Genomic DNA, 24,542 nt, shown 5'->3' with positions numbered 1-24,542 from the left:
AGTGGGCTTTGAGGGATAGAGTACAAGGTTACTTCTCAGTGTAAAGCAAAACTCACTGTAAGATAGTCCATCTTTAACTTGAGCTAAGAGGATTTCATGCTAATAAGGCTCTCCTTAAAGAGTATTAAAGCAACTCTGTGAACTCTGAGACCTGGCTTATTAGTATTTCGCTTAGAGAATCCAAAATTTGTTTAGTAAATTAGTTTTCACTTATTAAAGTGTAAATAACTTTGGTTGTCTTATCTTTGTTAATCCGAATCCAGCTTGTATCTGAACATGCCTTTGAGATCCCAGACAACGTCAGACCTGGACATCTTATTAAAGAACTTTCAAAAGTAATTCGCGCAATAGAGGTAAGAGTAGAAACTGTCAACTGAATGCTTGGTTACTGTCTGCTTTGAGAAGCAAACGCAGCTACCGTGACATTACAAACATTGGAAAGCACTTATACTCTTAGATGAAATAGAATGAGCTGTGTCTTGGAAGGAGTCTCAGGTTCTCAGGCTTCCAAGCTTCTACAGAGAAATTTAGAGTATTATATCATAATGAAGAAATAAAGAAGTGGTTACCAGGTTACTTGAATTTCTTCAGCTTACTCCAAGAATAAAAAAATACAAAATAAAAAAAATTTCAGATCCCATTCCTTTCTGCTATGCAGAGATGAGTATGTGTTAAGTAATTAGAGGAAGAGAAAAAAGTCAGGTGAGTTGAGCCAGGTCAGGCTCGTTGGGAAAGAGGGATGCTACTGGTGGGGAAAGGCAAGGAGACCCACGTGACTGAAGTATTAGAGCAACTTGGGTTGGTAAACCCCCCCTTGATAAAAGCCCATAAAAATCTGAGATTCGTTGTTTTAATTGTTTAATTAGAAAACTATTTTCGGTATTAAAGGGAATTTTAATTAAAGTAATTCTTCAACAAGGTGGTTCTGTTAGTGTCTCGCTCGAAGTGAAAGGAAATTAAGTGGAGGAATGGAGGCTAAGTGGTAATTTAACAGCTTAGATTCAGGCTGTGTTTGGGGAATGGAAAGAGGTATACATCTAAGAAACAATGAAATGCTGTGTTTAATATCCTCGGATAGAATATTTTATATAATTCTCAATGTGTTCCGATACAGTGGAAAAATATTTTCCGCTTTTAAAGAGTGGTGGTAATTGCAATAAAAAGATTTTATTTATTTATGCATAGAGATAGATTTTGAAATCAAGAGTCACATATATAATCTTAAATATATGTGTAGATACATAAATGCATAAATCTCATGTGTGATAACCAAAACTAAGAATAAACTCAGTAAGAAAGGAGATGTGGGTCTAGGGGCACCTGGGTGCGTCAGTTGGTTGAGCATCTGACTTTGGCTCAGGTCATGACCTCATAGTTCCCAAGTTTGAGACCTGCATTGTGCTCTCTGCTGTCAGTGCAGAGCCTGCTTCAGATCCTCTGTCCCCTGCCTCTGTGCCCCTTCCCCACTCAAGTGCATGCTTGTTCTCGCTCGCTCTCTCTCTTTTGAAAATAAATAAACATTTAAAAGATTTTTAAAGAAAGAAAGGTGTGGGTCTATATGAATAAAAAAACTATAAATCTTTAGTAAGGGAGGTAAAATAACAATTGAATAAATGTCATTTCTGAAATATGTCAATTCCAAATTGATATTACAAATTTAAAATGGTGAGATCTATCTGGAAGAATAATTGGGCAAAAATAGCCAGCAAAGTGCTGTTGTTGTTGTTGTTGTTGTTGTTGTTGTTGTTTAAATTGGAGGGTTGAGAGTATAGAAGGCAGCAAAATGACTGTAGAAAAATGTGCCAAGAAAATAAACAGGTATCTCACTAAAGAAGAAATAGAAATGGCCAATCCAATAAAAATATGAAAAAGATTCTCAGTATGTGAAAAAGTATTCAGCCATATTTTGCCAAATAATTTATGATTCCAAATGATCGTTCATCTAATTGGCAAAGATAAAATTCTGTATTCTTGTCCTGCTGGTCAGGAAGTGTAAATTAGCTTGCGCTTTCTAAGTGGCATATCCCTTAGCTGAGCACTTGCACTTAATCCAGTAAAGAAGAGGATTCTAATTAAACTTGGCATGTTGACCATACCTACTTATTGCTCTCACCTCTTGGAGCCAAAATGATAGTAAAAGAATAAAAACGATATTCCTGAAGACAAGGAGAATAATAGAAATGAACTCCAGCATGATTTTGGAAGCTGGAAAGAAGTATACAAGTGACCACCAATTTAACAAGCTTGAGAGAGCCAAAATCTGTGTGGGCAGTGGGTGAAGCCCAGAAGCAGGTCTTACTTGTACAGGAGAACCTTCAAAAAGCTCGGGAATTAGGGAGCTAGGACCCTCTGAATATCAGAGTGGAGGTGGGATTGAGAACAGGATTGATTACAGGTCTGTTTAAGAAATGAATTAATCTCCAAATCCCTGTCTTAACACATGTAGAAAACTAGGGATTTAGTGGTCTGCAAGGTTGGACTTGAGATTGGACTTGGGGACACTGAACCCAGCTGAGGGACGTGGGTACATACTGAAAACAAGGGGATTAAGTGACAGTCTACAGTGAATGATTCTTTTTCCACCCGACTCTCCAAACGCTGGCACCCTGGCCTATACCTCCCAGGCCAGGAAGAAGAGCCGCTGATAGTGACCGTTTGGAACCTTCCTGAATGGAACAACTCAGGCAGCTTCCTACAGTGAAACCCACCAATTGACAAAGCCCTACTTACACAGAGCTCCCAATTAGCTTTTTTCTTTTTACATACAGTAAAATGCACAGATCATAAAAGTACAGTTCGAGTTTTGACAAAAACAGGCAGTTGTGTAACCAGTACTGCAACTGAGATATAGAAATCATTTTTGTCATCCCAGAAAGTCCTTTCTCCCCAATATAATCTGACTATTAAAAGCCACCACCATTCAGACCTCTGTGGCTCTCATCATGAATTAGTTTGCCTGTTCTTGAATTTCAAATAAAGGCGACCATGTAGTGCATACTATTTTTGTGTCTGGCTTCTTTCAACTTAATGCTTTTGAGATTCATCCGTGTTGTTGCATCAGCCAGTAGCTCTTTTGTGGTTGCCGAGTGGTATTTCATTGAATGAATATACCATGATTTGCTTTCCATTCTTCTGTTGATGGATATTTGGGTTACATATGGATGTGGTCGGTATGAATTAAACTGTTATAAACAACGTTGTATGTCTTTTTGTGGTAAATATATGTTTTCATTTGAGGGGGAGGGTAAGTACCTGGGAGTAGAGTTATCAAGTCATATGGTGAGGTAAGTGAATTTCCACCTTATAAGAATCTGTCAGACCGTTTTCCAAAGTGGTTGTGCCACTGTCACCACTAAGGTATAGGACTTGTAGTTGTTCCATATTCTTGCTATATATTTGGGGTTTTCTGTCTTTTTAATTTTTGCTTTCCCAGAGATATGAAATACTGTTTCATTGTGGTGTTAATTTGCATTTTCCTGACGACTAATGATGTTGAGCGCCTTTTCTTGTACATGGCTGTTTATATATCTTTTCTTATGAAGTATCTGTTGGAAGTTTTTGCCCATTTAAGAAATTATATTGTTTTTATTATTGATTAGTAGGAGTTCATTATATATCTTGGACACAAATTCTTTTTTTTTTAATGTTTATTTATTTTGAGAGGACACAAGTTCTTTTTAAAAAATGTTTATTTATTATAAATAAAATTTATTTATTTGGGGGAAGGGCAGAGAGAGGAAGAGAGAGAATTCCAAGCAGGCTCCAGGCTCAACGTGGAACCTGATGTGGGGCTTGATTCCATGGCCTGGGACCATGACCTGAGCTGAAATCAAGAGTCGGAGGCTTAACCGACTGAGCCCCCCAGGCGCCGCTCTTAGACACAAGTTCTTTGTCCTTTGGCATGCCTGTGTTCATATATGATGAATATAGTGAATATTTACCCACAGCCTGTGGCTTATCTTTTCATTCTCTTAATAGTGTCTTTTTATGAGCAGAAATTTTTAATTTTGAAGAAGTCCAATTTATAAATTTGTTTTCTTTTATAATATTTTTTGTGTGTCCACTCTAAGAAATCTTTGTCCACCCCAAGATTTGAAGGTACTTTCTTTTTTCCTGGAAGCTTTTACATTTGGGTACATGGGCAATCTTGAATTTTCATGTATAGCATAAGGTAAATTAAGGCGTTATTTTCCCCCTACATATTTATCTAGTTCTCTTGCCACAATTTCTTGAAACCAATTAGCTTTTTAATTATGCTTTCTCTTTTGGGGTGTATGGGTGGCTCGGTTGGGCATCCGACTTCGACTCAGGTCATGATCTCGCGGTCCATGAGTTCAAGCCCCACGTCGGGCTCTGTGCTGACAGCTCAGGGCCTGGAGCCTGCTTCGGATTCTGTGTCTCCCTCTCTCTCTCTCCTTCAAAAATAAACATTTAAAAAACATTTTTTTTTTAAATAAAGAAATAAATGCTTTTTCTTTTAAAATGCATGGAGAACCAAGAAGAGTTTTGAAGGCAAAGACAAAAAATAAAAGAGAAAAAGAAAAAAAAAAAGTATTTGAAGGAAACAACAACCAATAAACAAACAAATCTTTAGGCCCAAACCCAAATATAATTGATATCTTCGAGAGAAGAGAGTAAATAAATATTGCTTCCATGAGAAAAGAACAGGTGGCTATAACAAAGAATATTTAAAGAAGAAAGGAAAGGGGTTCTTGGAAATTAGAAATATAATAGAAATAATATTTAGCAAAATCACTGGAAGATAAAGTTGGGAAAAATCTGCCATAAAGTTAAAAAATAAAATTAAATTTAAAAAGGCCAAATAGGACAGGACAATTAGAAGGTCATTTTACATAGTCACCATCAAAATAATAGAAAGTCCAGAAAGAGATAACGTAGAAAATAAGGAGATTATCAGAGGAATAATCCAAGAAAATGTTTTAGAATTCAAGGACACAAGTTCCTAGATTGAGACCCTACAGAGTGCTGAGTACACTAGGTGAGAAAAGACCTATGCCAAGGCCCGTAGTGGTCACATTTTAGAATACATGTAACGGAGTAGATTCTAAAAAGCGTTAGGAAATAACGCATTAGGAATCAGAATAATATCAGACTGCTCAACAGTGACACTGTAGAACTAGAAGACAGTGAAGCAAAGTCTTTTAACATTCTGGGGGAAGAGGGTGATGGGAGCAATGTCAGCCTACAAAAGTCTGTATTCAGCCAGCCATACTTTAAAATAAAGATGACAAAGAGGCAGGATTTCAAAAGGTTTGCCTCCCATGTACCCCTTCTCAGGAAACTCTTAGGTGCTGTTCCAAAAGAGAGGAAGTAAATAACACCAACAAAAGGAGCAGCTCCGGAATTCTTCCAACAAACACAGAATACCTACTGTGTGCTGTGTCCATCTAAGATGGGTATAGAACACTGAAGAAAACAGAGGCCGTGCCCATATGGAGCTGAGTAGGAAGAGGTTAGCCATAAATACTTTAATGTATCCGGAATTAACAAGTGCTATCAAGAAAAATAAAGAAGGGGAAAAGATAGAGAGTGACAGCCAGAGATGGTGGTGGGGGTTGCAGTTTTAAGTGGGTGGGGGTTGCAGTTTTAAGTGGCAGGTCAGGAAGGGTTTTTGATGAGCAACCAGCCAAGGATGGATCAGGAGAATGAAGGGCTCTATATTGGTTGTTAATCTGAAATTCAAATTTAGCTGAACATCTTGTACTTTAGCTGGTGTTCCTGTCCAGGAGGCATGTCACTAAAGAAAAATATAAAATTGATAGATTACCTAATGTGTTTGAATATTCTTCCAGTGGAGAATTTTGAGATCAGTTAGTGATAAGTACATAGAAAACAAAGCAGAGGGTGAGACAAATATAAATTCAAGGGAAAGTCAAAGGATGTAAAAGAAAGGAAATGTAATAAGTCGTGGCCCTCAGTCGTAAGTAATTTTCACTGAGTCCAGTTTACTGAAGGAAGAGGAAATATGTGTACATTTAGGAAAAGTGTACAAGGATTAAAACTTCATCTTGCGTAGTAGGAATTCAGTAATATCTAAAGCTGAAAAATCAAGAAATAACACTTTAAAAAAGTGTTTCTTTTTTGAAAAGTGCTTCTTTTCTTGAAAAGTGTTTCTTTTTGAAAAGTGTTTCTTGAAAAGTGTTTCTTTTCTTGAAAAATCAAGAAATAACATGATTAGAAATTTGTGGGCAAATAACTGAACAAACAACACCACCAGCACCAAAACAGCTACAAGAGTTGGAAGTGCTGGGTATATGTCCCCAAGGATTGAAAGCAGGGTTTTCATGCACGCTCATAGTAGCATCATTTACGCAGCCCAAAGGTGGAAGCAGCCCAGCTGTCCATCATGGATGGATGGGTGAACAAAGAGTGGTATAGACATCACATACACACCGGGGACTGTTACCCAGCCTTGAGAAAGAAGGGAATTCTGACACATGCCACACTGTGGATGAACCTTCAAGATACCGTGTTCAGTGAGGGGCGCCTGGGTGGCGCAGTCGGTTAAGCGTCCGACTTCAGCCAGGTCACGATCTCGCGGTCCGTGAGTTCGAGCCCCGCGTCGGGCTCTGGGCTGATGGCTCAGAGCCTGGAGCCTGTTTCCGATTCTGTGTCTCCCTCTCTCTCTGCCCCTCCCCCATTCATGCTCTGTCTCTCTCTGTCCCAAAAATAAATAAACGTTGGAAAAAAAAATTATAAAAAAAAAAGATACCGTGTTCAGTGAAATAAGCCAGTCACAAAGATACTACTGTTGTGTGGTTCCACTTACATGAAGTTCCGAGAACAGTCAAATTCATTGAGAAAGTAGAATGGTGATTGCCAGGGGCTGGTGCTGAGGAGGAATGGGGAGTTACTGTATTTGATGGGTACAGAGTTTAAGTTTGGGAAGATTAAGAAGTTCTGGAGGTGGATGGTGGTGATGGTTGCATCACAATGTGACTGTACTTACTGCCACGAACTGTACGCTTAAAAATGTTAAAATGGTAAGTTACGTATATATTACCATATATGTGGTGCAAAATCACGTGGATGTCACTACAATAAAAAGAAATTTGCAAGTGGTTACCTCAAGAGAATGGGAATCAGGGATGGGGAAGAGGAGACAACTGCTTTTCATGATACGTTTTATAGAGTTAATTGTTAAAACTACATAGATGGGTGACTTTGGTTTAAAAAACAGTTGCTGATTTATGCAAATATGTATGTGTGAAAAAATGCTTATCATAGGAAAGAACTGGAAGCAGCCTGTAATAACTACCAGTGGGTATTAGGTCAATAAATTATGCTATATCTATACGGTGGAACACAACCCAGCTTTCAAAATGGTATTTGAAATCAAAGAAATACATTCACAGTATATTACATGGGGGAGTGAGGGGAATAATGGTCTCAGCAAAGCTTATGTTGAGTCTTAGGAGTGTTATGATTTGGTCTTTGTTTTTTACATGATCGAACTGAATGGTTTTTGTTTTCTAAAATGTTTTTGTGGCTATTTAGTCAGGTATATATGGTGGCCTTGTCATAAAAACACTCTGAATTTAATTCTTAAAGGAGGAAAATGGCAAACCAGTTAAATCTCAGGGAATTCCTACTGTGTGTCCAGTTTCACGATCCTCAAATGAAGCAACTTCCCCATATCATTCCCGACGAAAGATGAGGAAACTTCGAGATCATAATGTCCGAACTCCTTCTAATCTAGACATCCTAGAGCTCCATACAAGGGAGGTCCTCAGAAGGTTAGAGATGTGTCCGTGGGAAGAGGCAAGTATTATGTTTCATTGTTACAGAAAGAGACTTGGCTGTTCCTGCAAGTTCTTTAGAAGGGTCATAAAAAGAAGAGTGTGGCCATTCTTGTTTTCTAATCTTTGCTTAGCGTTGTAGGGGTCAACAGTACTGATGCTTATGACAGGGAACAGGCTTCATTCAGCTTTGTAGGCAGCGGTGTAGAAGTAGGATGAATAGATCTCATTTATCTACGGACATGTTTATTGTTTACCAAATGCCCTGTGCTCTTCTAGGCTCTGAAAAAGCTACTGGAGTGAGCGAAACTTAAGTCTCTGCTATCGTGTGGCTTCCATCCTAGCTCAAGTTGGAAGGATGGAACATGAGGCATATACTACAATGCTGTAATTTCAGATAACAAGTATTATAAAGGAAGCCAGAACAGTAGAGCAAGAGAATAAAGGGCCTGGTGCGTGGCTGGCTACTTTAGCTGGGGCCGTCAGAGGGCCTCTCAGGTGGGGTGGCATTTGAGCTGGCAAACACTGGAAGAAGTCAGGTGGATACAAAGATTTGAGGAAACAGAGGGAAAGGCAATTGCAGAAAGCCTGTCCCTGACTCAACAGCACCAGCATGGGGGACTGTTGGACAGGAAGACGGTCAGAATAAACCCAGAGAAACTGTCAGAGAAATGCTGGCACAATGGACAAAGGGGAGAGGGCGGACCTTTGTAAAACATGGTAATGAGTTTGTGATGAGATGCAGATCACCCATCAATTTACATCTTAAGTAAAGGATAGGAATAATTTAAAATGAATAAGAAAGAAGTACTTCTGACTTAAAATATTTAAAGAAGTTCCGTAGGAATTGTAACAAATATTTTACATTTTTATGTAATTGTATTGATACTATTTTAAGCTTTTGTTGTTCTAAACCTTTTTAACCGATAGCCCTCTGGAAAAGACGTAGCTTATTATGGAAGGTTCTATTTATTACTAAAGAAAAAAATCACCACCAAAAGGAAATACTCTCTATTAAAAACCAGCTACTGTTGTTCTTTTATGTCACACAGCGGCCTTTGTCCCTCGTGATGGCAGGGTGGTGGTCTGTGAGTTGCTGATGGTGCCTCTTGGGAAGACTAGAGATTAGGTCAAGGATAGGATGACTGGGAGGGACTAGTGCTTCGCAGGAAGAAGCAAGGAAATGAGAATTAAAATACATTAAGGCACTGCTTTTCTAGCTTTTCAGCTTTCCGCAAGAGTGAAATGTCTTTAAATTCACTTTATGTAAATTTTACATTCTGCTTTATAGAATGTGTTTTATTGTCAATGGCCCTACAGAAAGATAAACCATATTTATGCTTTGGTTTTAGGAACCACATAGCTTTAGTGCCACACGTTGTGTATCCCCTGGCCTAGGGGGCTGCCTAGCACAATTTGGGATTCAGGGCCGTGGAGGAAGGTAGCAGTATACTGCATTTCTTTTGTCAGCCAGGCATGTTTGAGGGCAGATGCTAAGTTCAATTCTGTTTTTATACTTTAAGGACATCTTGAGCTCTAAACTGAATGGAAAATTTAACAAACATCTCCAGCCATCTTCCACGGTACCTGAATGGAGAGCAAAAGATAATGATCTACGATTATTGCTGACAAATGGAAGGATAATTAAGTATGTAAAGTAGATCACAGTGTCATACAGATGAGTTTTCGGTGGATTCCCTGTGTTCATTTAATCCCTAGTCCATATTATTGCACGCCTGACTCAAATACAGGGAAAGCATCTCGGTTTTCCACTCCGACTGTAAATTAGGGGAGAGGGTATACTATTTGGCTGCATCGTTGCACTGTTTTGTGACTTGGTCACTTTTCCCTCCATGTACAGGGATGAGAGACAGCCCTTTGCAGATCCAAGTCTTTATACAGCAGATAGTGAAAATGAAGAGGACAAGAGAAGGACAAAAAAGGCCAAAATGAAGATGGAAGAGAGTTCAGGAATAGAGGGGGTGGAGAATGAAGAATCTCAAAAACCACTTAACAGTATGTTTGTTTTAATGGTCGCTTTAAAGGTGTGCTTATTACCAATGTGATAATGTGTAAAGTATCTTGCTAACTTTAAGATTCTTAAATTCGTGGCAGGATTGAAAATTGTCGTGTCCCTAATACTCTTTTGAGAAATCTGAAGTGTTTCCTAGTAGTTTGTCCATCGGGGAAATGTGGGTGCGGATGCCAAGTGAGGTGTAATGCACAGGGAAGGCATTTTTAGTGACAAGGATACGTGCTGGTCAGTGACACCTTTGTCTAGTGACATTTTTTAGCAAGAGTCACATGAAAGCCTGTGCGTTTTATGGGCCTCTACTCCAAATAATAAAATAGTCACCAGTTTAATACAGCCTCATAAATAATTTTAGCTAACATGTATATGGTTTTCAGAATTAGGAGGCAGTACAGTTGGCTGGTCTGAAGCTGTTAGTAATCCATATATTGTTTTATTTGATTGCCTGTTGACAGGACGACCTCTGCTTGGTTACTGTCAGCATGACAAATGGTAACACTTCCTCCTTCTTGAGATCGTTCTTGTTTGAATGAAGTCTTCATTTCTTAGCATTTTTCAGAGCCTCTGTGTACGCTTCTATTTTAAAAAGTAGTTAAGTATTTTGATAATGACAAAAAAATTAACATCAAGTCCGTTTTGGATACGTCAGTTCCTGCTAATTCCAAGTAAATTTGGTGTGGCTGTGCATGTGTTCACACGCCAGGGGGAAGGCAGCTCATCGGTGGGATTAGCAGACAGTTGTCATGTGGTGATGCCACGTGGGAGAGAAGGGCAGTGGCAAAGCCTGGTTTTCACACTTCTTGAATTCGCCATCCACGTGAATGCTTTTTCGGTTTAGGAGAGTTATCTTTTTGTTTTTTGTTGAGTGAAAGAAAGAATGCAAAAGGGAAAGTGAAAAGCATCTTGTAGCTAATTTTAGCGTCGGAGGTTTTTTTCTGGAAAGAAATACAAAATTTCCACGCAAATGAGGACTATATCATCATGTTCAGTAAATGCCACAAACGTTTTAAGAGTACAGTTCAGTCTGTATCATGGTCAATTAGGGAGAAAGTCTCTGGGGGAAGAAAGAAATGAACAAAATGAAAGCAGTGGAAAAGGGGAGAGCGGGGCAGTCGAGATAGACCTGGAGGCTGGACCAACTTCAGGTACCACCTTCTCATAAGCTTCCACTGACTTTCCTTTTTCCCTCTTCCTTTTCCTTTGTAGGGTTTTTTACAAGTGTGAAATCAGAACTCAGGAATCGATCATCAGAATATTCTGATATTTCTGATTCAGAAGACTCTGGACCTGACTGCACTGCACTGGTATGCCCAAACCCCTGTGACTACTGCAATCTTTGATGGAAAGATGAACACCTACTTTCCTTCACCTACGAGGAAAGTAAATGACAGCTTTTCCCAAAGCCTGTCTCCATGACCTTTGTGGCACCCGGTCTTCCCTGTAATGGTGATTACACACATGCACGTGCACACATACCCCCAGTCACAGACTATTTACATTTGATATATGTGGCTTTTGTCTCGTTTTAGAAAGGGTGGGTGGAAATACTGTTCTTATATTTCTCATAGGTTATGTTTCATTTTACTTTAAAGAAATCCTGTACTGTATGTTTTTGCACTAAGGAGTTACATACTGTAATTGCTAGAAACTTCAGCTGTCATATGAAATACAGAAATAATTCCATGATAATTAAGATTCTGACTTTGCCTAGACTGATAAAGTGTTTTTGGTTAGTACAGACTTACTCAGATTTCTTACATTATTTGCTTCCATTTAATTATTTATTATCTCAGAAAAATAATTTTACCACTGAAGAGTCTGAAAGTTCAGGTGATGAAAAGAAACAAGAAATAACATCAAACTTCAAGGAGGACTCTACTGTGATGAGGAACTTTGTTCAAAAGGGCCAGAAGCCATCTAGGAATGAAATTCCAGTTAAAAGGTAGGCTTGGGGTGCCTGGGTGGCTCAGTCGGTTAAGTGTCTGACTCTTGATTTCAGCTCAGGTCATGATTTCACGTCGTAGGATTGAATCCTGTGTCAGGTTCTGTGCTAGGCATGGAGCCTGCTGGAGATTCTCTCTCTCCCTCTCTCTCCCTCTCTCTCCCTCTCTCTCTGCCCCTCCCCTGTTCATGTGTATGTGTGCTCTCTCTCAAAAAAAAGTTAGGCTTATTGATGGTAGTAGTGTTATTACATTGTGATATAAATTATATGAAAACATTTTTTTATTTTAAATTTTACCAAAAAGTGTCAAAAGAATAAATAAACTCTTGTCCTTTTACTTACCTTCTCTTTAGGGAATGTCCTACCTCGACGAGCACAGAGGAAGAAGCGATTCAGGGCATGCTGTCTATGGCAGGGTTGCACTATTCCACATGTTTACAAAGGCAGATACAAAGCACAGACTGCAATGGTGAAAGAGACTCTCTCCGGGATCCCAGCGGCTGCCACAGCAGTAACCATGAGGTCAGACAGGTGTATCGCTGTGATAAACCAGTGGAATGTGGTAAGAAACATAAATTAGTCTCTAAAATGTAACATGCCTCCCCCAACTAATAGCTCTGTAATCCTAGCTGCAGTTAAAGATTATGAAGAAGAACTGTTGATCGGACATCTTTAGTTGGAGATGGTGTTACGCTTATTGGCCAAAAAATACATAATGTTGATGTATACAAGATGCAAGTATAAGAACTCAAAGTGTAAATTAATGGCTGGAGAATCATGTTCACTGGCATAATCCTACCAGTTCTGTTGCAAGATAGTTAGTACTGCTTCCCTTTCCTAAGCTGTTCAGAGTGGAAAGAATGTTGAGGCATCTCACATGGTCTGCTAGCTTGAACCATCAACCCTCTTTGCTTTCATGGGAGGGGAAACAAGTTTTGATCTCTTTCTGGTTGAGAATATTCTCTCTCCTACTTGAAAAAGAAGTACTGGGGAAGAGAAGACTCAGTGACAGTATTAGTGATGTCATGTAGTGTTTTTGTTCTCTGTGCCTTGGGTGAAGATTTTGTCTACCGAAAGTCTGAGGAAGACGGGTGGAGAAGACGGTACCACATTAAAATGAAATTCCTGTTGTAGAAATTGTGTTCATTCCCACCTAGTTGTGTGAATTGTCTGCCAGATACTTGACATCCATTTCATTTAGTCCTTGAAACAACATTTTGGTGTATGTAATAACGCTTTTATAGGAGGAGGCAAGAAGACTTAATAAAGCTAAGTGAACTTGCCTGTACTTACAGTACTTACATAGCTATTATTTTTTGGTATTGGAATTTAAACCCAGGACTGTCTGATCTCAAAATCTGGGCTTATTGTAGAAGAGGAAACTGAGGTTTAGAGATAACCTGCCTGAAGATGCATTGGTAATGGAAAAACTCAGATTCAGGTCTGGGTTTATCTGTCCACACCATTGTGTCTCCTTGTAATTTCTCTGGTCCCTTGAAAAGAAGGCTTCTAGGAAAATACTGCGGAATTCAGGCAAACATATGCCTTTATTCTATATGGAAAAATATACCAGTTTTAGAGTATGTTGCATTTGGTTTCTCATCTCCAACAGATGGCCTTAGAATTTGACTCTAGATCTTCCAGCATCTGGCACAAAACCTGTCATAGAAAGACAGTCTTGGAGAGAATTGAAAGGTTTAATGTGTTAGATTGTGAGCTGGTGGCTGTTTTATTCTTGGGAGGGAAACAAGTGTGGTGAGAGTATGTGCATAAGTACCTAAAGGGTTAACATACTGTTTTTGATTTTTGTTTTTTGTTTTAATAAAATGTCCACCTAAATGTACTTTCACTTTTAAACATTAGGCGAATTTTGTTCATTACGATCAAGTCTGTACGGAGATGATTTAATTAAAACATCTCTTTAGGGTACCATGTCAAGACTGAAGATCAAGACTTGAGGAGTTCTTCCTGGAGAAAACAGTTGGATACCACTTCCAGATTTCATCTTCAGGTATGTGCCAGGCTTGAAACATCAAAAGGAGATTGAAGATTGTTATTAACTCTTTTTGCTTTCTATTATTTTTTTTATTTTTTTTATTTTTTACTGCAACCAGTAATCAACCGTTCGATCTGTAAAGGTAAAAAAATAATTTACAGTTAAATGCACATTTAACAGCTCTCCTCCTTACGGGTTTCCGATGTAACAGCTAATGCAAGCCATGTGGATATAATGTGATCTGGAAAAGTATAGTTGATATAAGGAAAGTTAAAAACTCCTGAAGCCAACACTTTTAAGTTATGTCTGGGTAGAGTGAAAGGGAAAAAAAGTACCATGAAGATCTCTTTTTAATCTCTGACAGTGTTTCTTGAACATTTTTAGATAGTAAATTTCTTTGAAATTTGATGACAGTTATAGATTCTCTTTCCAGAAAAATGTTCATCATAAATACTGATTTTTGCATAGAATTTTCTCACGGTTTGTGTCCCATCCTTACCCCAGACCATCCACTGACTCCAGATTAGGAGCCCCTGCTCTAAGAGAAGAGACACTTGATGTCTTGGGATCCCAGTGTATTATTGCTTATACCAAACAAAATGAACCCAAAATAGCTTTTTGAAAAGCCACAGCCTTACCAGTAGCACCATACAAGGAAAGTGATATGACCTTTTGCTGCAAACCTTGGAAAATGACAGAGGAAGAATCAAAATTCTCATGTGGCAGAGTTGAGTCCCCTAACCTTCCCAACGTCAAGCATACTCTGAGCAGTGGAGTTTATGTGTGGTTTTTATTTTCTTCATTTGGCTTATCCACATTTTCTAAATAGCTATCGATTTTACAATAAGAAAAATAGCCAAGTTATTTTTTTAAGGCAAAGTTTCGTAAGTACAAGTTCTTTTAATAGAAGAATTTGCTCCAGAATCAAAGGTCAAGGAAGGAACCCTTTAACTATTAGTAATTCACTCATTCAGTGTATGATTTTATAGTACCTCACTGGTCATAAAATTTATAATTTGTTAGTATTATAGGATTCAATATTAAAAATAAGCTATTATTTGAATCTTTTGTTTTTTATATTTTTTTAATTTTATTTTATTTATTTTTTTTTTAATTTTTTTTTTTCAACGTTTATTTATTTTTGGGACAGAAAGAGACAGAGCATGAACGGGGGAGGGGCAGAGAGAGAGGGAGACACAGAATCGGAAACAGGCTCCAGGCTCTGAGCCATCAGCCCAGAGCCTGACGCGGGGCTCGAACTCACGGACCGCGAGATCGTGACCTGGCTGAAGTCGGACGCTTAACGACTGCGCCACCCAGGCGCCCCTATATTTTTTTAATTTTAAAGAGAGAGCATGTGAGGGAGGGAAGGGGGGAGGGAGGGAAGGAAAGAGAATCTTAAGCAGGCTCCACACTCAGCACAGAGCCCAGTGTGGGGTTTGATTCCATGACCCTGGGATCATGACCTGAGCCAAAATCAAGAGTTGTACTCTCAACTAACTGAGCTACCCAGGTGCCCCTGAATCTAGCTGTTGTTTTTATTGTTGTCTTTGAAAATAAAGAAGTAAAGCACATAATTAGCAAGATTGCCTTAGAAAATATCAGATTTCTTTTGCCTGTAAGCTAGAGAGGTTTTATAGAGAGGCATGTCAAATCATAACAATTGTTTTCTCATCCTCAGGCAGATTTGTAAGACTAATTTAAAGCAAGTCTATGTTTAATGCTGTTTTTAAAACTTATTTGACCATTACGGAATCAGGAATTTATTTTATGTCATACACACATATACAACTGGTTTCATGAAACATCACATCAGATGTATGCTCTTTTCAAGTTTGTGTTTTCCTTTCCTTTTTTAATTCTGGTGATGACCCTTTCCATTGGTTTCAAGACCTACCAGTCAGTAGCACTGTTTGTTTTTCCTAATGGTTCACTCAGTGATCTTGAAGAGACTGAAGGAAGAATTGTTAGAGAAAAATCAGACTTGGGGCTCAGCATCCAGGGGCTTTTCTTAGCACACAACTTAAATACAGTGGAGATGAAACTTAACAGAGGTTAGATTGTAAAAAAGATAGTGCATTACACCATACATGGGAGCTGTGTTATGCTAAGGAAATGGTAGGTCTACATACCCCATTCCCATGTTCCTTTCATGTCATATCATGGCACACGCACAGTGCCATGTTGCAGTATAATATACTTTATGTATTATATGTACTTATACAAATATATACATTTAGGGAAAGAGGTATTTATATACATAAATTCTAAGTGGGGTGCCTGGGTGGCTCAGTCGGTTGAGTGACCGACTTCAGCTCAGATCATGATCTCACAGTTGGGAAGTTTGAAGCCCTCATCAGGATCACTGCTGTCAGCACAGAGCCTGCTTCCTATCCTCAGTCCTTCCCACCCTGCCTTCCTCCCCTACTCATGCGTGCTCGCGCACTCTCTCTCTCTCTCTCTCAAAAATGAATAAACATTTAAAAAATATAAACTATGTATATATAAATTATAAATTATGTAAATAAAACTATATATGTGTGTATATATAAATACGTAAATAAAAAAGTTTTCTTTTGGACTTAAGTTACTGTGCAAACTTCAATACTTGAATCCCTTCGTGCTGTTCGGTTTTGGAGTGACATGGCCGTCCTGAAGGGGTGGTCTTCTGTGGCTGCCACATTTTACAAAAACCGCAGTTCAGTAGTCTATTTCTTCTCTCTCTTGACTTGCTATTGAATAGAGAGGGTAAATACCTCACTTATCTTAAAGGACTCTAAAAATCCGGCCTTATTTCCTTCCTTTTTTAGGATCTTAGTAGAGGCCAGAAATGCATCAAAAAGGAAGGTTCATCCGAAATCATTCAGAAGGTACAAAGTAGAAATTCTGTGGACAGCAGTGGCTCAAGCCCTCAAAATGGAAAGTATACGCAGAATTCAAGCTTGATTTCAGGGGCGTGCCAGATAAATAATGGCAGTATAAGCCCAGAAAGGCCAGTTGGTGAAACTTCCTTTTCAGTGCCCCTTCACCCCACCAAGAGACCTGCATCAAATCCACCACCTATCAGCAACCAGGCAACAAAAGGTAGGCTGAGTGTAATTTTGTGTGTGGCGGTGCTGCTGGCAGTTTCGATGGCCTCGTATAGTGGTTTGCCCTGCAGCTGCTGACAGCCTGATGCCTGAGGGATGGCGCGGTGATGGCAGCTTGCAGAGGTTGTTGTGCGAACAGAGATGCCCGTGGGAACAGAAGGATACCTAGGTCAGCCGTGAGGATTGGGAGTGGCTTTCTGGAAGAGGAGGTGGATCCCGAAAAGGGAGGTTAAGGGGTTAGCCAGGCAGGGTTGGGGAAGTGACAGGGTGGACCACAGTGAGGGTGAAGGAGATGGGATGTTTCTCAAAGGTGAGAAACAGTACGGGGCGGGTATTTAGGGACCCACCGTTTTGTCACTGAAGCACTGGATGACGCAGGAATCCGGTTAGAGCTCATGCTCAAGAGATCGGCAGGGATCAGACTGAGGGGCGGATGGCCTGGTAAGTCCTGTGAAGGAGGTTGGCCTGTATCTCTCAAGTGCTGAGGTGGAAGTTTGAAGCAACAGGATTCCAGGAGCGTGACTTTGCCCGATCGGAACACCTAAAAGCCTTGCTTTCCGTACAGCTCTCCCTTTAGGTCCTCCAAGTGCTGTCTGTCGAGAATGACTTTCATTGTGATTTACACTGTCGTTGGTGTTTTATAGGTAAACGTCCGAAAAAAGGAATGGCAACAGCCAAGCAACGTCTTGGGAAGATCCTTAAGTTGAACAGAAATGGCCACGCCCGTTTCTTTGTGTGACGGGGCTGCTGCTGTGGCCACTCTTCCCTTTGGAGACAGACTGGTTTCGGGGGCGCGGGAGCCTGGAGCTCCGGCCGGGCCCTCGCCTGACGCGGTTTGCATGTACAGTAGAGAACACTGCCTGAAGAACAAAATGAACCTGATGCTGCATTTTCACTGTGCCACACCCACTCAGCAATAACCGTTTTGGACCTGGTGGGGGAGAGGAAGAAGGAGGGTAGAACCTTAAAAAGAGACCTTGAACTGGGAAAGGTCTCTTGTCAGGGCTTGAATTTCATTTTGTTGTTGGTAGTGTCTTGATTTATTTTCAGTAGTAAGGTAAAGAATTATCAATAATTTATTTAACAGATTTTTTTTTTTAAAGTTAACAGCTTTTAAATTCTTTCTTTTTTAAAGCTATTTATTTGGAAGATTTCTGGAGAAATATCTCACTAATTTAGATTTAAGAATGTGAAAGTTTTTAAATTATTTTTGATAGTGTGTATGTTACATGTGGGGAGGAGCCACAGTAACAGTAACTAGTCTGGACTCTTAAATTTGATATTCAGGTTAAAGTCTTAAACAGGGATTTGATGCATTAATTATTTTAAATTAAGATGTATATGAAAATCATTTTATTTTATATATTTCATGTGTTTTTTATAAGCTATTAGCTTCGCTTTTGCTAACATCCAAGGTGCATACTGTTATCCAGGTCGATTACCTTACATCCCACCTTCCCTCTGCACTCCCCATCATTTTGTGACGACACAAGACTCTTCTCTTTGCAGGGAAACACTTTCGTAGCCAACGTGTAAGAATTACATAAAAGATCCCACATTTCGCATTTCGTTTGACATTGCAGTTTTCTTCTAATTATATATAAATAGGCTTCTTGCATTTTCATTTTTGCTGATGATATCTGGGTCCCAAAGAGAACAGCTTTAATATCTTTTTCCTACCTTTGGGGAAAGGATCATAAGTTTGGTTAAATTGTCATGTTTATAGTTTTTCAAATACATTTGTAACTACAGAGGGCCTTCTTCATACTGCTGGTGTTGGAGGGCAGGACGAGCACCTGCCACAGAGGTTATATTTTATGACGCTTTTATTCTGTGTGTATCTAACTTGTTGGAAAATATGAGATATGGTTTGACTTAGTATATTCAAATCTGCATAATAAGCCGTAATATAATAGGACTATACTATATTAAGTTGTATAGAAGCAAGCATGTTGGAGTAGATCTTTTGGGTGTATGTGTGTCTAGTTTCTTATTTCTTAACTTTCTAAGGAATTATTTAAGATACGGATCTGGAGTAAAATGGTGCTTCTTGCAGTTTCTTCCATATGTCCTAACTTAACCAGTGCATATTGAGATTAAGTATCTGGTCGAGCTTTAAGGAATCGTTTATCTCCTTTATGCACAGTTCTTACTAAATGCCAGTTTTCAGTTGCTCTAATAGCTTATATTTTCCCTTTTCTCCCCCATGGCATAAAAATAAGTGATTTCTGGGGGTGGGGCGGAGATATTCCCAATTCTGACAATAGAACATTTTACAAGTTTCTACAAAGAAAATATAGGCAAATAAGATAAAATTTATTTTTATGGAGAAGAAATATGGCCATATTGTGGATTTGTCTCTTTTTTACTCAGCAAGGTAGCAGGACATTCCCTTCTGTATTAAGTGTCACTTGAAGAGCTAAGAAAAAAACCTATACCATCATCTTTCATGGTTGTATTCAAATGTGTATTTTCAAAGAGAAATATTTCTTACTCTGTCTCTATTCCAGTATTTCATGGAATAAATATAAAATAGCTTATGAATTAGCCTTTCTGGTCCAAGCGACTGGACCAAAGTCTGGGTCTTAACTGGGTGTCAGGAAAAAGAATTGGTATGGAAATACTAAATGTCTATAAATGGCCTACTTAAACTCTGTCTACACTATGCCAAAACTAGTTAAGGAGATGGGTATAATCAGTCATTTGTTTGGTCATTGGATCTCAAGTTGTCAAAAGTTGGGGTTTGACTGATTCTCCTACCTCCCGATGTATTATTGTGACGTTTTGGTTTTCTGCAGACACCGTTTTAGTGTTAGAGTTCCCATGATTTTGTTTGGGTTTAAGAAATAAGAATTATAATTTCTTCTTCCGGCTACATCATGATCTGGGTTCGCTTTCTTTACATTTTTCTTAGCTCTAAGTGTTTTTAATTACCTGACCTCTTTTCTTTAGCTATAAAAATGAAAATCGATTTATTTTTATGAATTAAAGTGGGGAGCAGTGTCCACCCTGTGTACTTAGGCCAATAAATACTAATTTTAAGTAGCCAGTATGTAAAAGTATTAAGTGAAGGTACTGTGGATTCATTTTTGGCACATTTAGCCCATTAACGGGCTAAGTTAAAAAAACCAAAAAACAGCTTTCGGTAGTATAATATAACCACTGAAACAGAATTCATGTATCTTTCTCTGAATTGGTGAAAATTCAGCCTACTGGCCCAGTGAGTCTCCTAGTCAAAGGTCTTCTAAAGTTACTGGCTGTGATGCATCCTTTCATCTCATGGAAATGACTGAACTTTGAGATGACTGCAGCCAGGGTCTGGACTCCGCTGTGATAGACAACCTTTCATGTTTTCCTCTGTCTCCTTTATAAACCATACTACCACACGGACACTGCAGCATAGACAAGGAGACAACAGTGGTGGCATTTAGCTGATCATATGCAAATAAATAGGTAAAAACAATTGCGACTTAACATATGTGATTTTAATGGTACTAGTAGATCATGGTTTTTCTGTATTGATTCAAATAAGTGACTTCTGTTAACCTGGGACCCCCTGTACTGTAACTCATAATGTCGCACAACATGCTTTCCAGGGTTGATTAACGATGTAAATAATACAAAGCTGGCAGTTGATAGTAGTTTGGCGTCCTAGAAATACACTGAACTTCGTAAGCATCAGTTAAGTTTTAAGCATACAGAGTTAAAAATTCTGACTGAAATCGTCTTGTAAACTCAGAGAAAACAAGCCCATCTTTATCACAACTTAAATACTTAGCTTGAAGACTGTTCTGTTTTTTTAATAATCCTAATTATTGCCTTTTAAATGAACTCTACTGTATTGACTCATATACTAGCAGCAGGTATTTACGAAACACCTGTGTGCCCAGCACTACTTAGTCCTGTGGGGGAATTTAAAGTTGAAGTTGTGGTCTCTGCTCTTGAAGGTATCTTCTCCAAGAAATAAGCAGTATTAGTTTCATTTCTAAGCAAACTTATGCAAAAGAGGGCCCGTGTATTTAAAAAAAAACAAACAAACAAACATAACTTTAATAGTTTCAAAGAAGTGGAAGGTTTTTTTTTTTTAATTTTTAAAATTTAAGAAATATTTCAGAAGTTAATAATTTAATGTTGGTGGTAGAGGGGTGTGGTGTAACATGGAAGGGAGCACGAACCTGGGTTTTTGTCCCAAGTTCTACTGTTTATGCATCAGCTGTGTGTCCGGGAATAAGTCAGAGTCTTGGTTTTCTCATTTGTAAGTATAGACAAAAATGTGGTTAGGAAAAACATAGAAAAACATTCCTTAATTATTAACACGTCATACTTACCGAGAACTTATCATTATTTAAGTTACAACTGACAGTGCACATCTCTATGCATTTTTAAGTGAAAACTATTACTCATAAATTTTGTTTCACATACAATACATGCCCGGAGCATGGTACCTAAAAAATCAGAAGCATCTCTAACAAGGCATTGAGTTAAAATCAGAATTAGTGCTTGAAGTGGAAGAAAAAGAAATGAGCTAGTTTATGGATAAGGGTTTATGGATAACAACAAGTAGCTGTTATGATGGTTTAAAGGAACTCAAAGGTGGTTTGAGGTTTTGCTCAAAGAGGAATTAGGTCAGTGCTGCTCCACAGACTCTTCAGGTACTAGATAAAGGTAAAATAAGTCATGGAATGAAAATGGTTTAGCAGCTACCCAAGGAGCCGGGGAAAAAATATAAGATGGTCAAAAGATGGGAACCAACAAAGCCAGCTCGCAGTTGGCCACGAAAAGCTTGCTGGGTAGAGAGAGAACACACTGTAGTGGGAAAGGAGACTTGACTGGACATCTTCAGAGGAGAAGATTCCTTCTGCTCTTTTCAAGAGGTGCTGTCTGTAGTGATAGGGCTAGTCCCCAAAGAGTGGATGAGTAATTGTACGGCCCACTTTACTACTGCCAGGAGTAACTACACTTGATCTTAGCCAAAAGGCCGAGAAGCGATACCAGGAGTAACTACTACAGTATGTAAACATTTTACAATTTCATGTTAAGAAATGAGGGCTTAATAATGTAAATCTGAACATTTTTCAAAAATTCCTTCCCCTTCTCCCTCCCCCATTAAATATTAAGCTAATTGCTCCCTCCCTGCTAAAAATCGGCAGTCATTTTTGGATGTCCCAGACCTTCACCTAAAGCAATCTTGAGAAGGCTGAGCTTCAGATCGTTAGCTTAGGAAAAGAGTGTTGCCAGTAAATAAAGGAGACCAATGAAAGCCAGGAGGGCAGTGATTCGCCTGGGGTCACAGTGGATCCTAGACCTCAGGTCCCTCGCTTCCTGAAGCAGCCCCTGTTGTGTGACCTTGTGCAGCCTCTGCTCCTCCTGTGGTGGATGACGATGATAAGCTTACTAGAAGTCATGTGGAAAGGGAAAGAAATAATATGCTTACTACGTTGCTGATGAACAAACGTAATGTAATTTTAATACTGTAGCCTTACTAAAAACCCTTTTCATATTTTCATTTGTTTTTCAGTGAGCTTCCTGCCATAAGTCAAATATTTGATCCCCTTACAGAAACAAAATTTTAGAAGTAAGGTCGCTAAGAAGCAAATGCCTGTTTCCAAAGCAATCAGCTTATCATGACTGTGGTTTTATTCTTTTATAGTATTTTTTCCCTTTATAATGGGTAGGGGAATATGATACTCATTTGCCTGCATTCTACCCCATAGACTCTCCCACTCACCCTTGGTGCCCTTTCTAGTGTCCTAAAGCTTTGTCTTATCAAGTGGAAAATTAAGTTTTTTGTTAAAACCTTTTTGAAACTGCATACAGTGAATCTTCCAAGTTTATCTGCTCTGCACTATTTCACTAATAAACCCTGGCTACCACGTAGCCCTTGACCTCCAAGTAGTTTATAAACCTATGCAAGACCTGTGACATTCTGAATCCACTTTTATTTTGGAAATCAGTCCTAAATGGAACCTAATCATAAAGATAAACCTTGCCTCCACCCAGTTTTATTTTGGCCATTTCCTTTTCAAGATGTCAGCTCTTTGTCCCCAAGATTTTTCACCAAAACAATGGTCATAAGTGCTGGAATATATAGTACTTTGCAGGAATAAAATAACCCAGACATACTCTTCTTACGTTTCTTTGGTGGATTTTGGTTGGTGACAGTTACCAGCATTGAGTGCGATCTATAATGAGGAGTTGATTCCTTGCCTAGAATCATTTCTTCCCTCTAAGATTCATAAGTAACCTTTTATTTTTACAAAGCATACATATAACTTCCACACTATAGTCAGGGACCTGAGGTGTAACTTGCTAAGTGAACCCCAAGGTTATTTTATCTTGCAAAAGAAACCTAAACCAAACTAAGGGCCTTACATATATGGTTAGACTGAATCAAAAGCTATAATAACCTCAGTTTTCTCAAAAACAGCTTCTGACTGCAAAAGCGATTCATGCAGTTGTTAGGTGTGAAATAGCGCTGATCAGGGAGCACGGTGCACCCTTGCAGACTATTTCCTTCCGACAAGACTTTTCTACTTTTAATATAAATTAAGCCATAACAGTTTCATGCTGTGGAAAGAGGGTGAAAAGGTTCATTCTAAGAGATTATATAATATGAATTTTCACATTTACTGTGAAATGTCTAACTTTGCCAGTGCTTCAGCAGGTTTTTTTTGGGGGGGTGGGTGGGGTGTAGAGGGTGGTGATGCGGGGGTAGTATTGGTAATAGGGGTTTTAAATCTGTGAAATTTGAAAAGGGGACAGTTGTTGGCTATGGTATTTACTAGTTTTGTAGTAACGTTTTGCTAGCCTGACTGACTTTCCTTAACTGATTTTTATGCCCATGGTCCAAGGTGACTGTCACCCTTTCTTGTTTGGGGTGTCTGCGGAGTAGTGTCTTGTCTGTTTGTATAGGCAGTCGGTATGTGTGCACATGTGTGTCCTTTGAATACAGAAGCACACGGTGTGACAACAGAGTGGGGTGTGGCTGGGAAATGGGATGCGGAAGCTTTAAGAGCATTTTTTTTGGATTCGTAACAGTATTTCCCATCTTTTGCCTGCAGGCGGGGAAAGTGTACAGTATTTATTTTGTTTCTGTTTTCACTTTGTAAGTCTTCAAGTAGCTTACATTGGTTATTCTAGGGGAGGACAAGTGACTTGTTTAAAGTTGTATTTAGTATTCTTACTTTCCAATTTCTGTATTTTAAAATATTGAAATTAAAATTGTATTACTTCTGTTTTGATTTTTTTAGCACTCGGTGTATTTTTTGCTCATTTTGTTTGAAAGTATAAATGTTGAAAGTTGTATAAAATGTGTCTTTGAAAGAAAAAAAACCTGAATTCTATATCCAAATCTGACTTGCTGCTCCCTTTTTCTGTTTATTGACTCATAGGAGATTGGAGAATGTGAAAAGCTGTGTCACACTTCCGCTTCTTACTGTTTCCGAAGATTTAAATGTGAAGAGTAATGTGTCCTATTCTTTTATTAGATGTATCTCTGGGGAAGCAGTTGCTGAAAGAGGGGAAAGAACAACAAAGGCTAATTGGCAAGATGCTGCTGTGTTGTGGCCACGGATGGGGGTGTTTCCTGACGGACATTTAAGAGCACTCATGGTCCCCAGCCCGGTCACCCCACAGAGATTTCTTGAGCACGTGCGGTATACCGGGTGCTGTTCTAGTGCCGGTGCTACAGGAGCGAACGGAACAGCCCCGGTCGTCAGGGAGC

General features: G+C 39.0%; 1 protein-coding gene across 1 annotated transcript in view; it reads left to right on the top strand.

Annotated features, from left to right (window-relative positions):
- KDM7A (lysine demethylase 7A) overlaps nt 1–24,175 on the top strand; it is an 82,589-nt gene extending 58,414 nt beyond the window's left edge. The window contains exons 11-20 of the mRNA XM_047095729.1: nt 264–353; nt 7,573–7,782; nt 9,284–9,408; nt 9,622–9,776; nt 10,999–11,096; nt 11,586–11,734; nt 12,088–12,296; nt 13,660–13,745; nt 16,541–16,814; nt 17,464–24,175. Coding sequence (XP_046951685.1) covers nt 264–353; nt 7,573–7,782; nt 9,284–9,408; nt 9,622–9,776; nt 10,999–11,096; nt 11,586–11,734; nt 12,088–12,296; nt 13,660–13,745; nt 16,541–16,814; nt 17,464–17,558 — 1,491 coding nt within the window. The 3' untranslated portion in view covers nt 17,559–24,175. The remainder of the gene's footprint in view (nt 1–263; nt 354–7,572; nt 7,783–9,283; nt 9,409–9,621; nt 9,777–10,998; nt 11,097–11,585; nt 11,735–12,087; nt 12,297–13,659; nt 13,746–16,540; nt 16,815–17,463) is intronic.
- Nucleotides 24,176–24,542: the final 367 nt, after the last annotated feature.

The sequence above is a fragment of the Lynx rufus genome, unplaced genomic scaffold (assembly GCF_022079265.1).
Source record: "Lynx rufus isolate CCGP_SWC_20201006 ecotype Redwood Valley unplaced genomic scaffold, mLynRuf1.p SCAF_4, whole genome shotgun sequence".
In the NCBI taxonomy this organism is placed as follows: Eukaryota; Metazoa; Chordata; class Mammalia; order Carnivora; family Felidae; genus Lynx; species Lynx rufus.
This window is presented reverse-complemented; position numbering and strand designations above follow the sequence as displayed.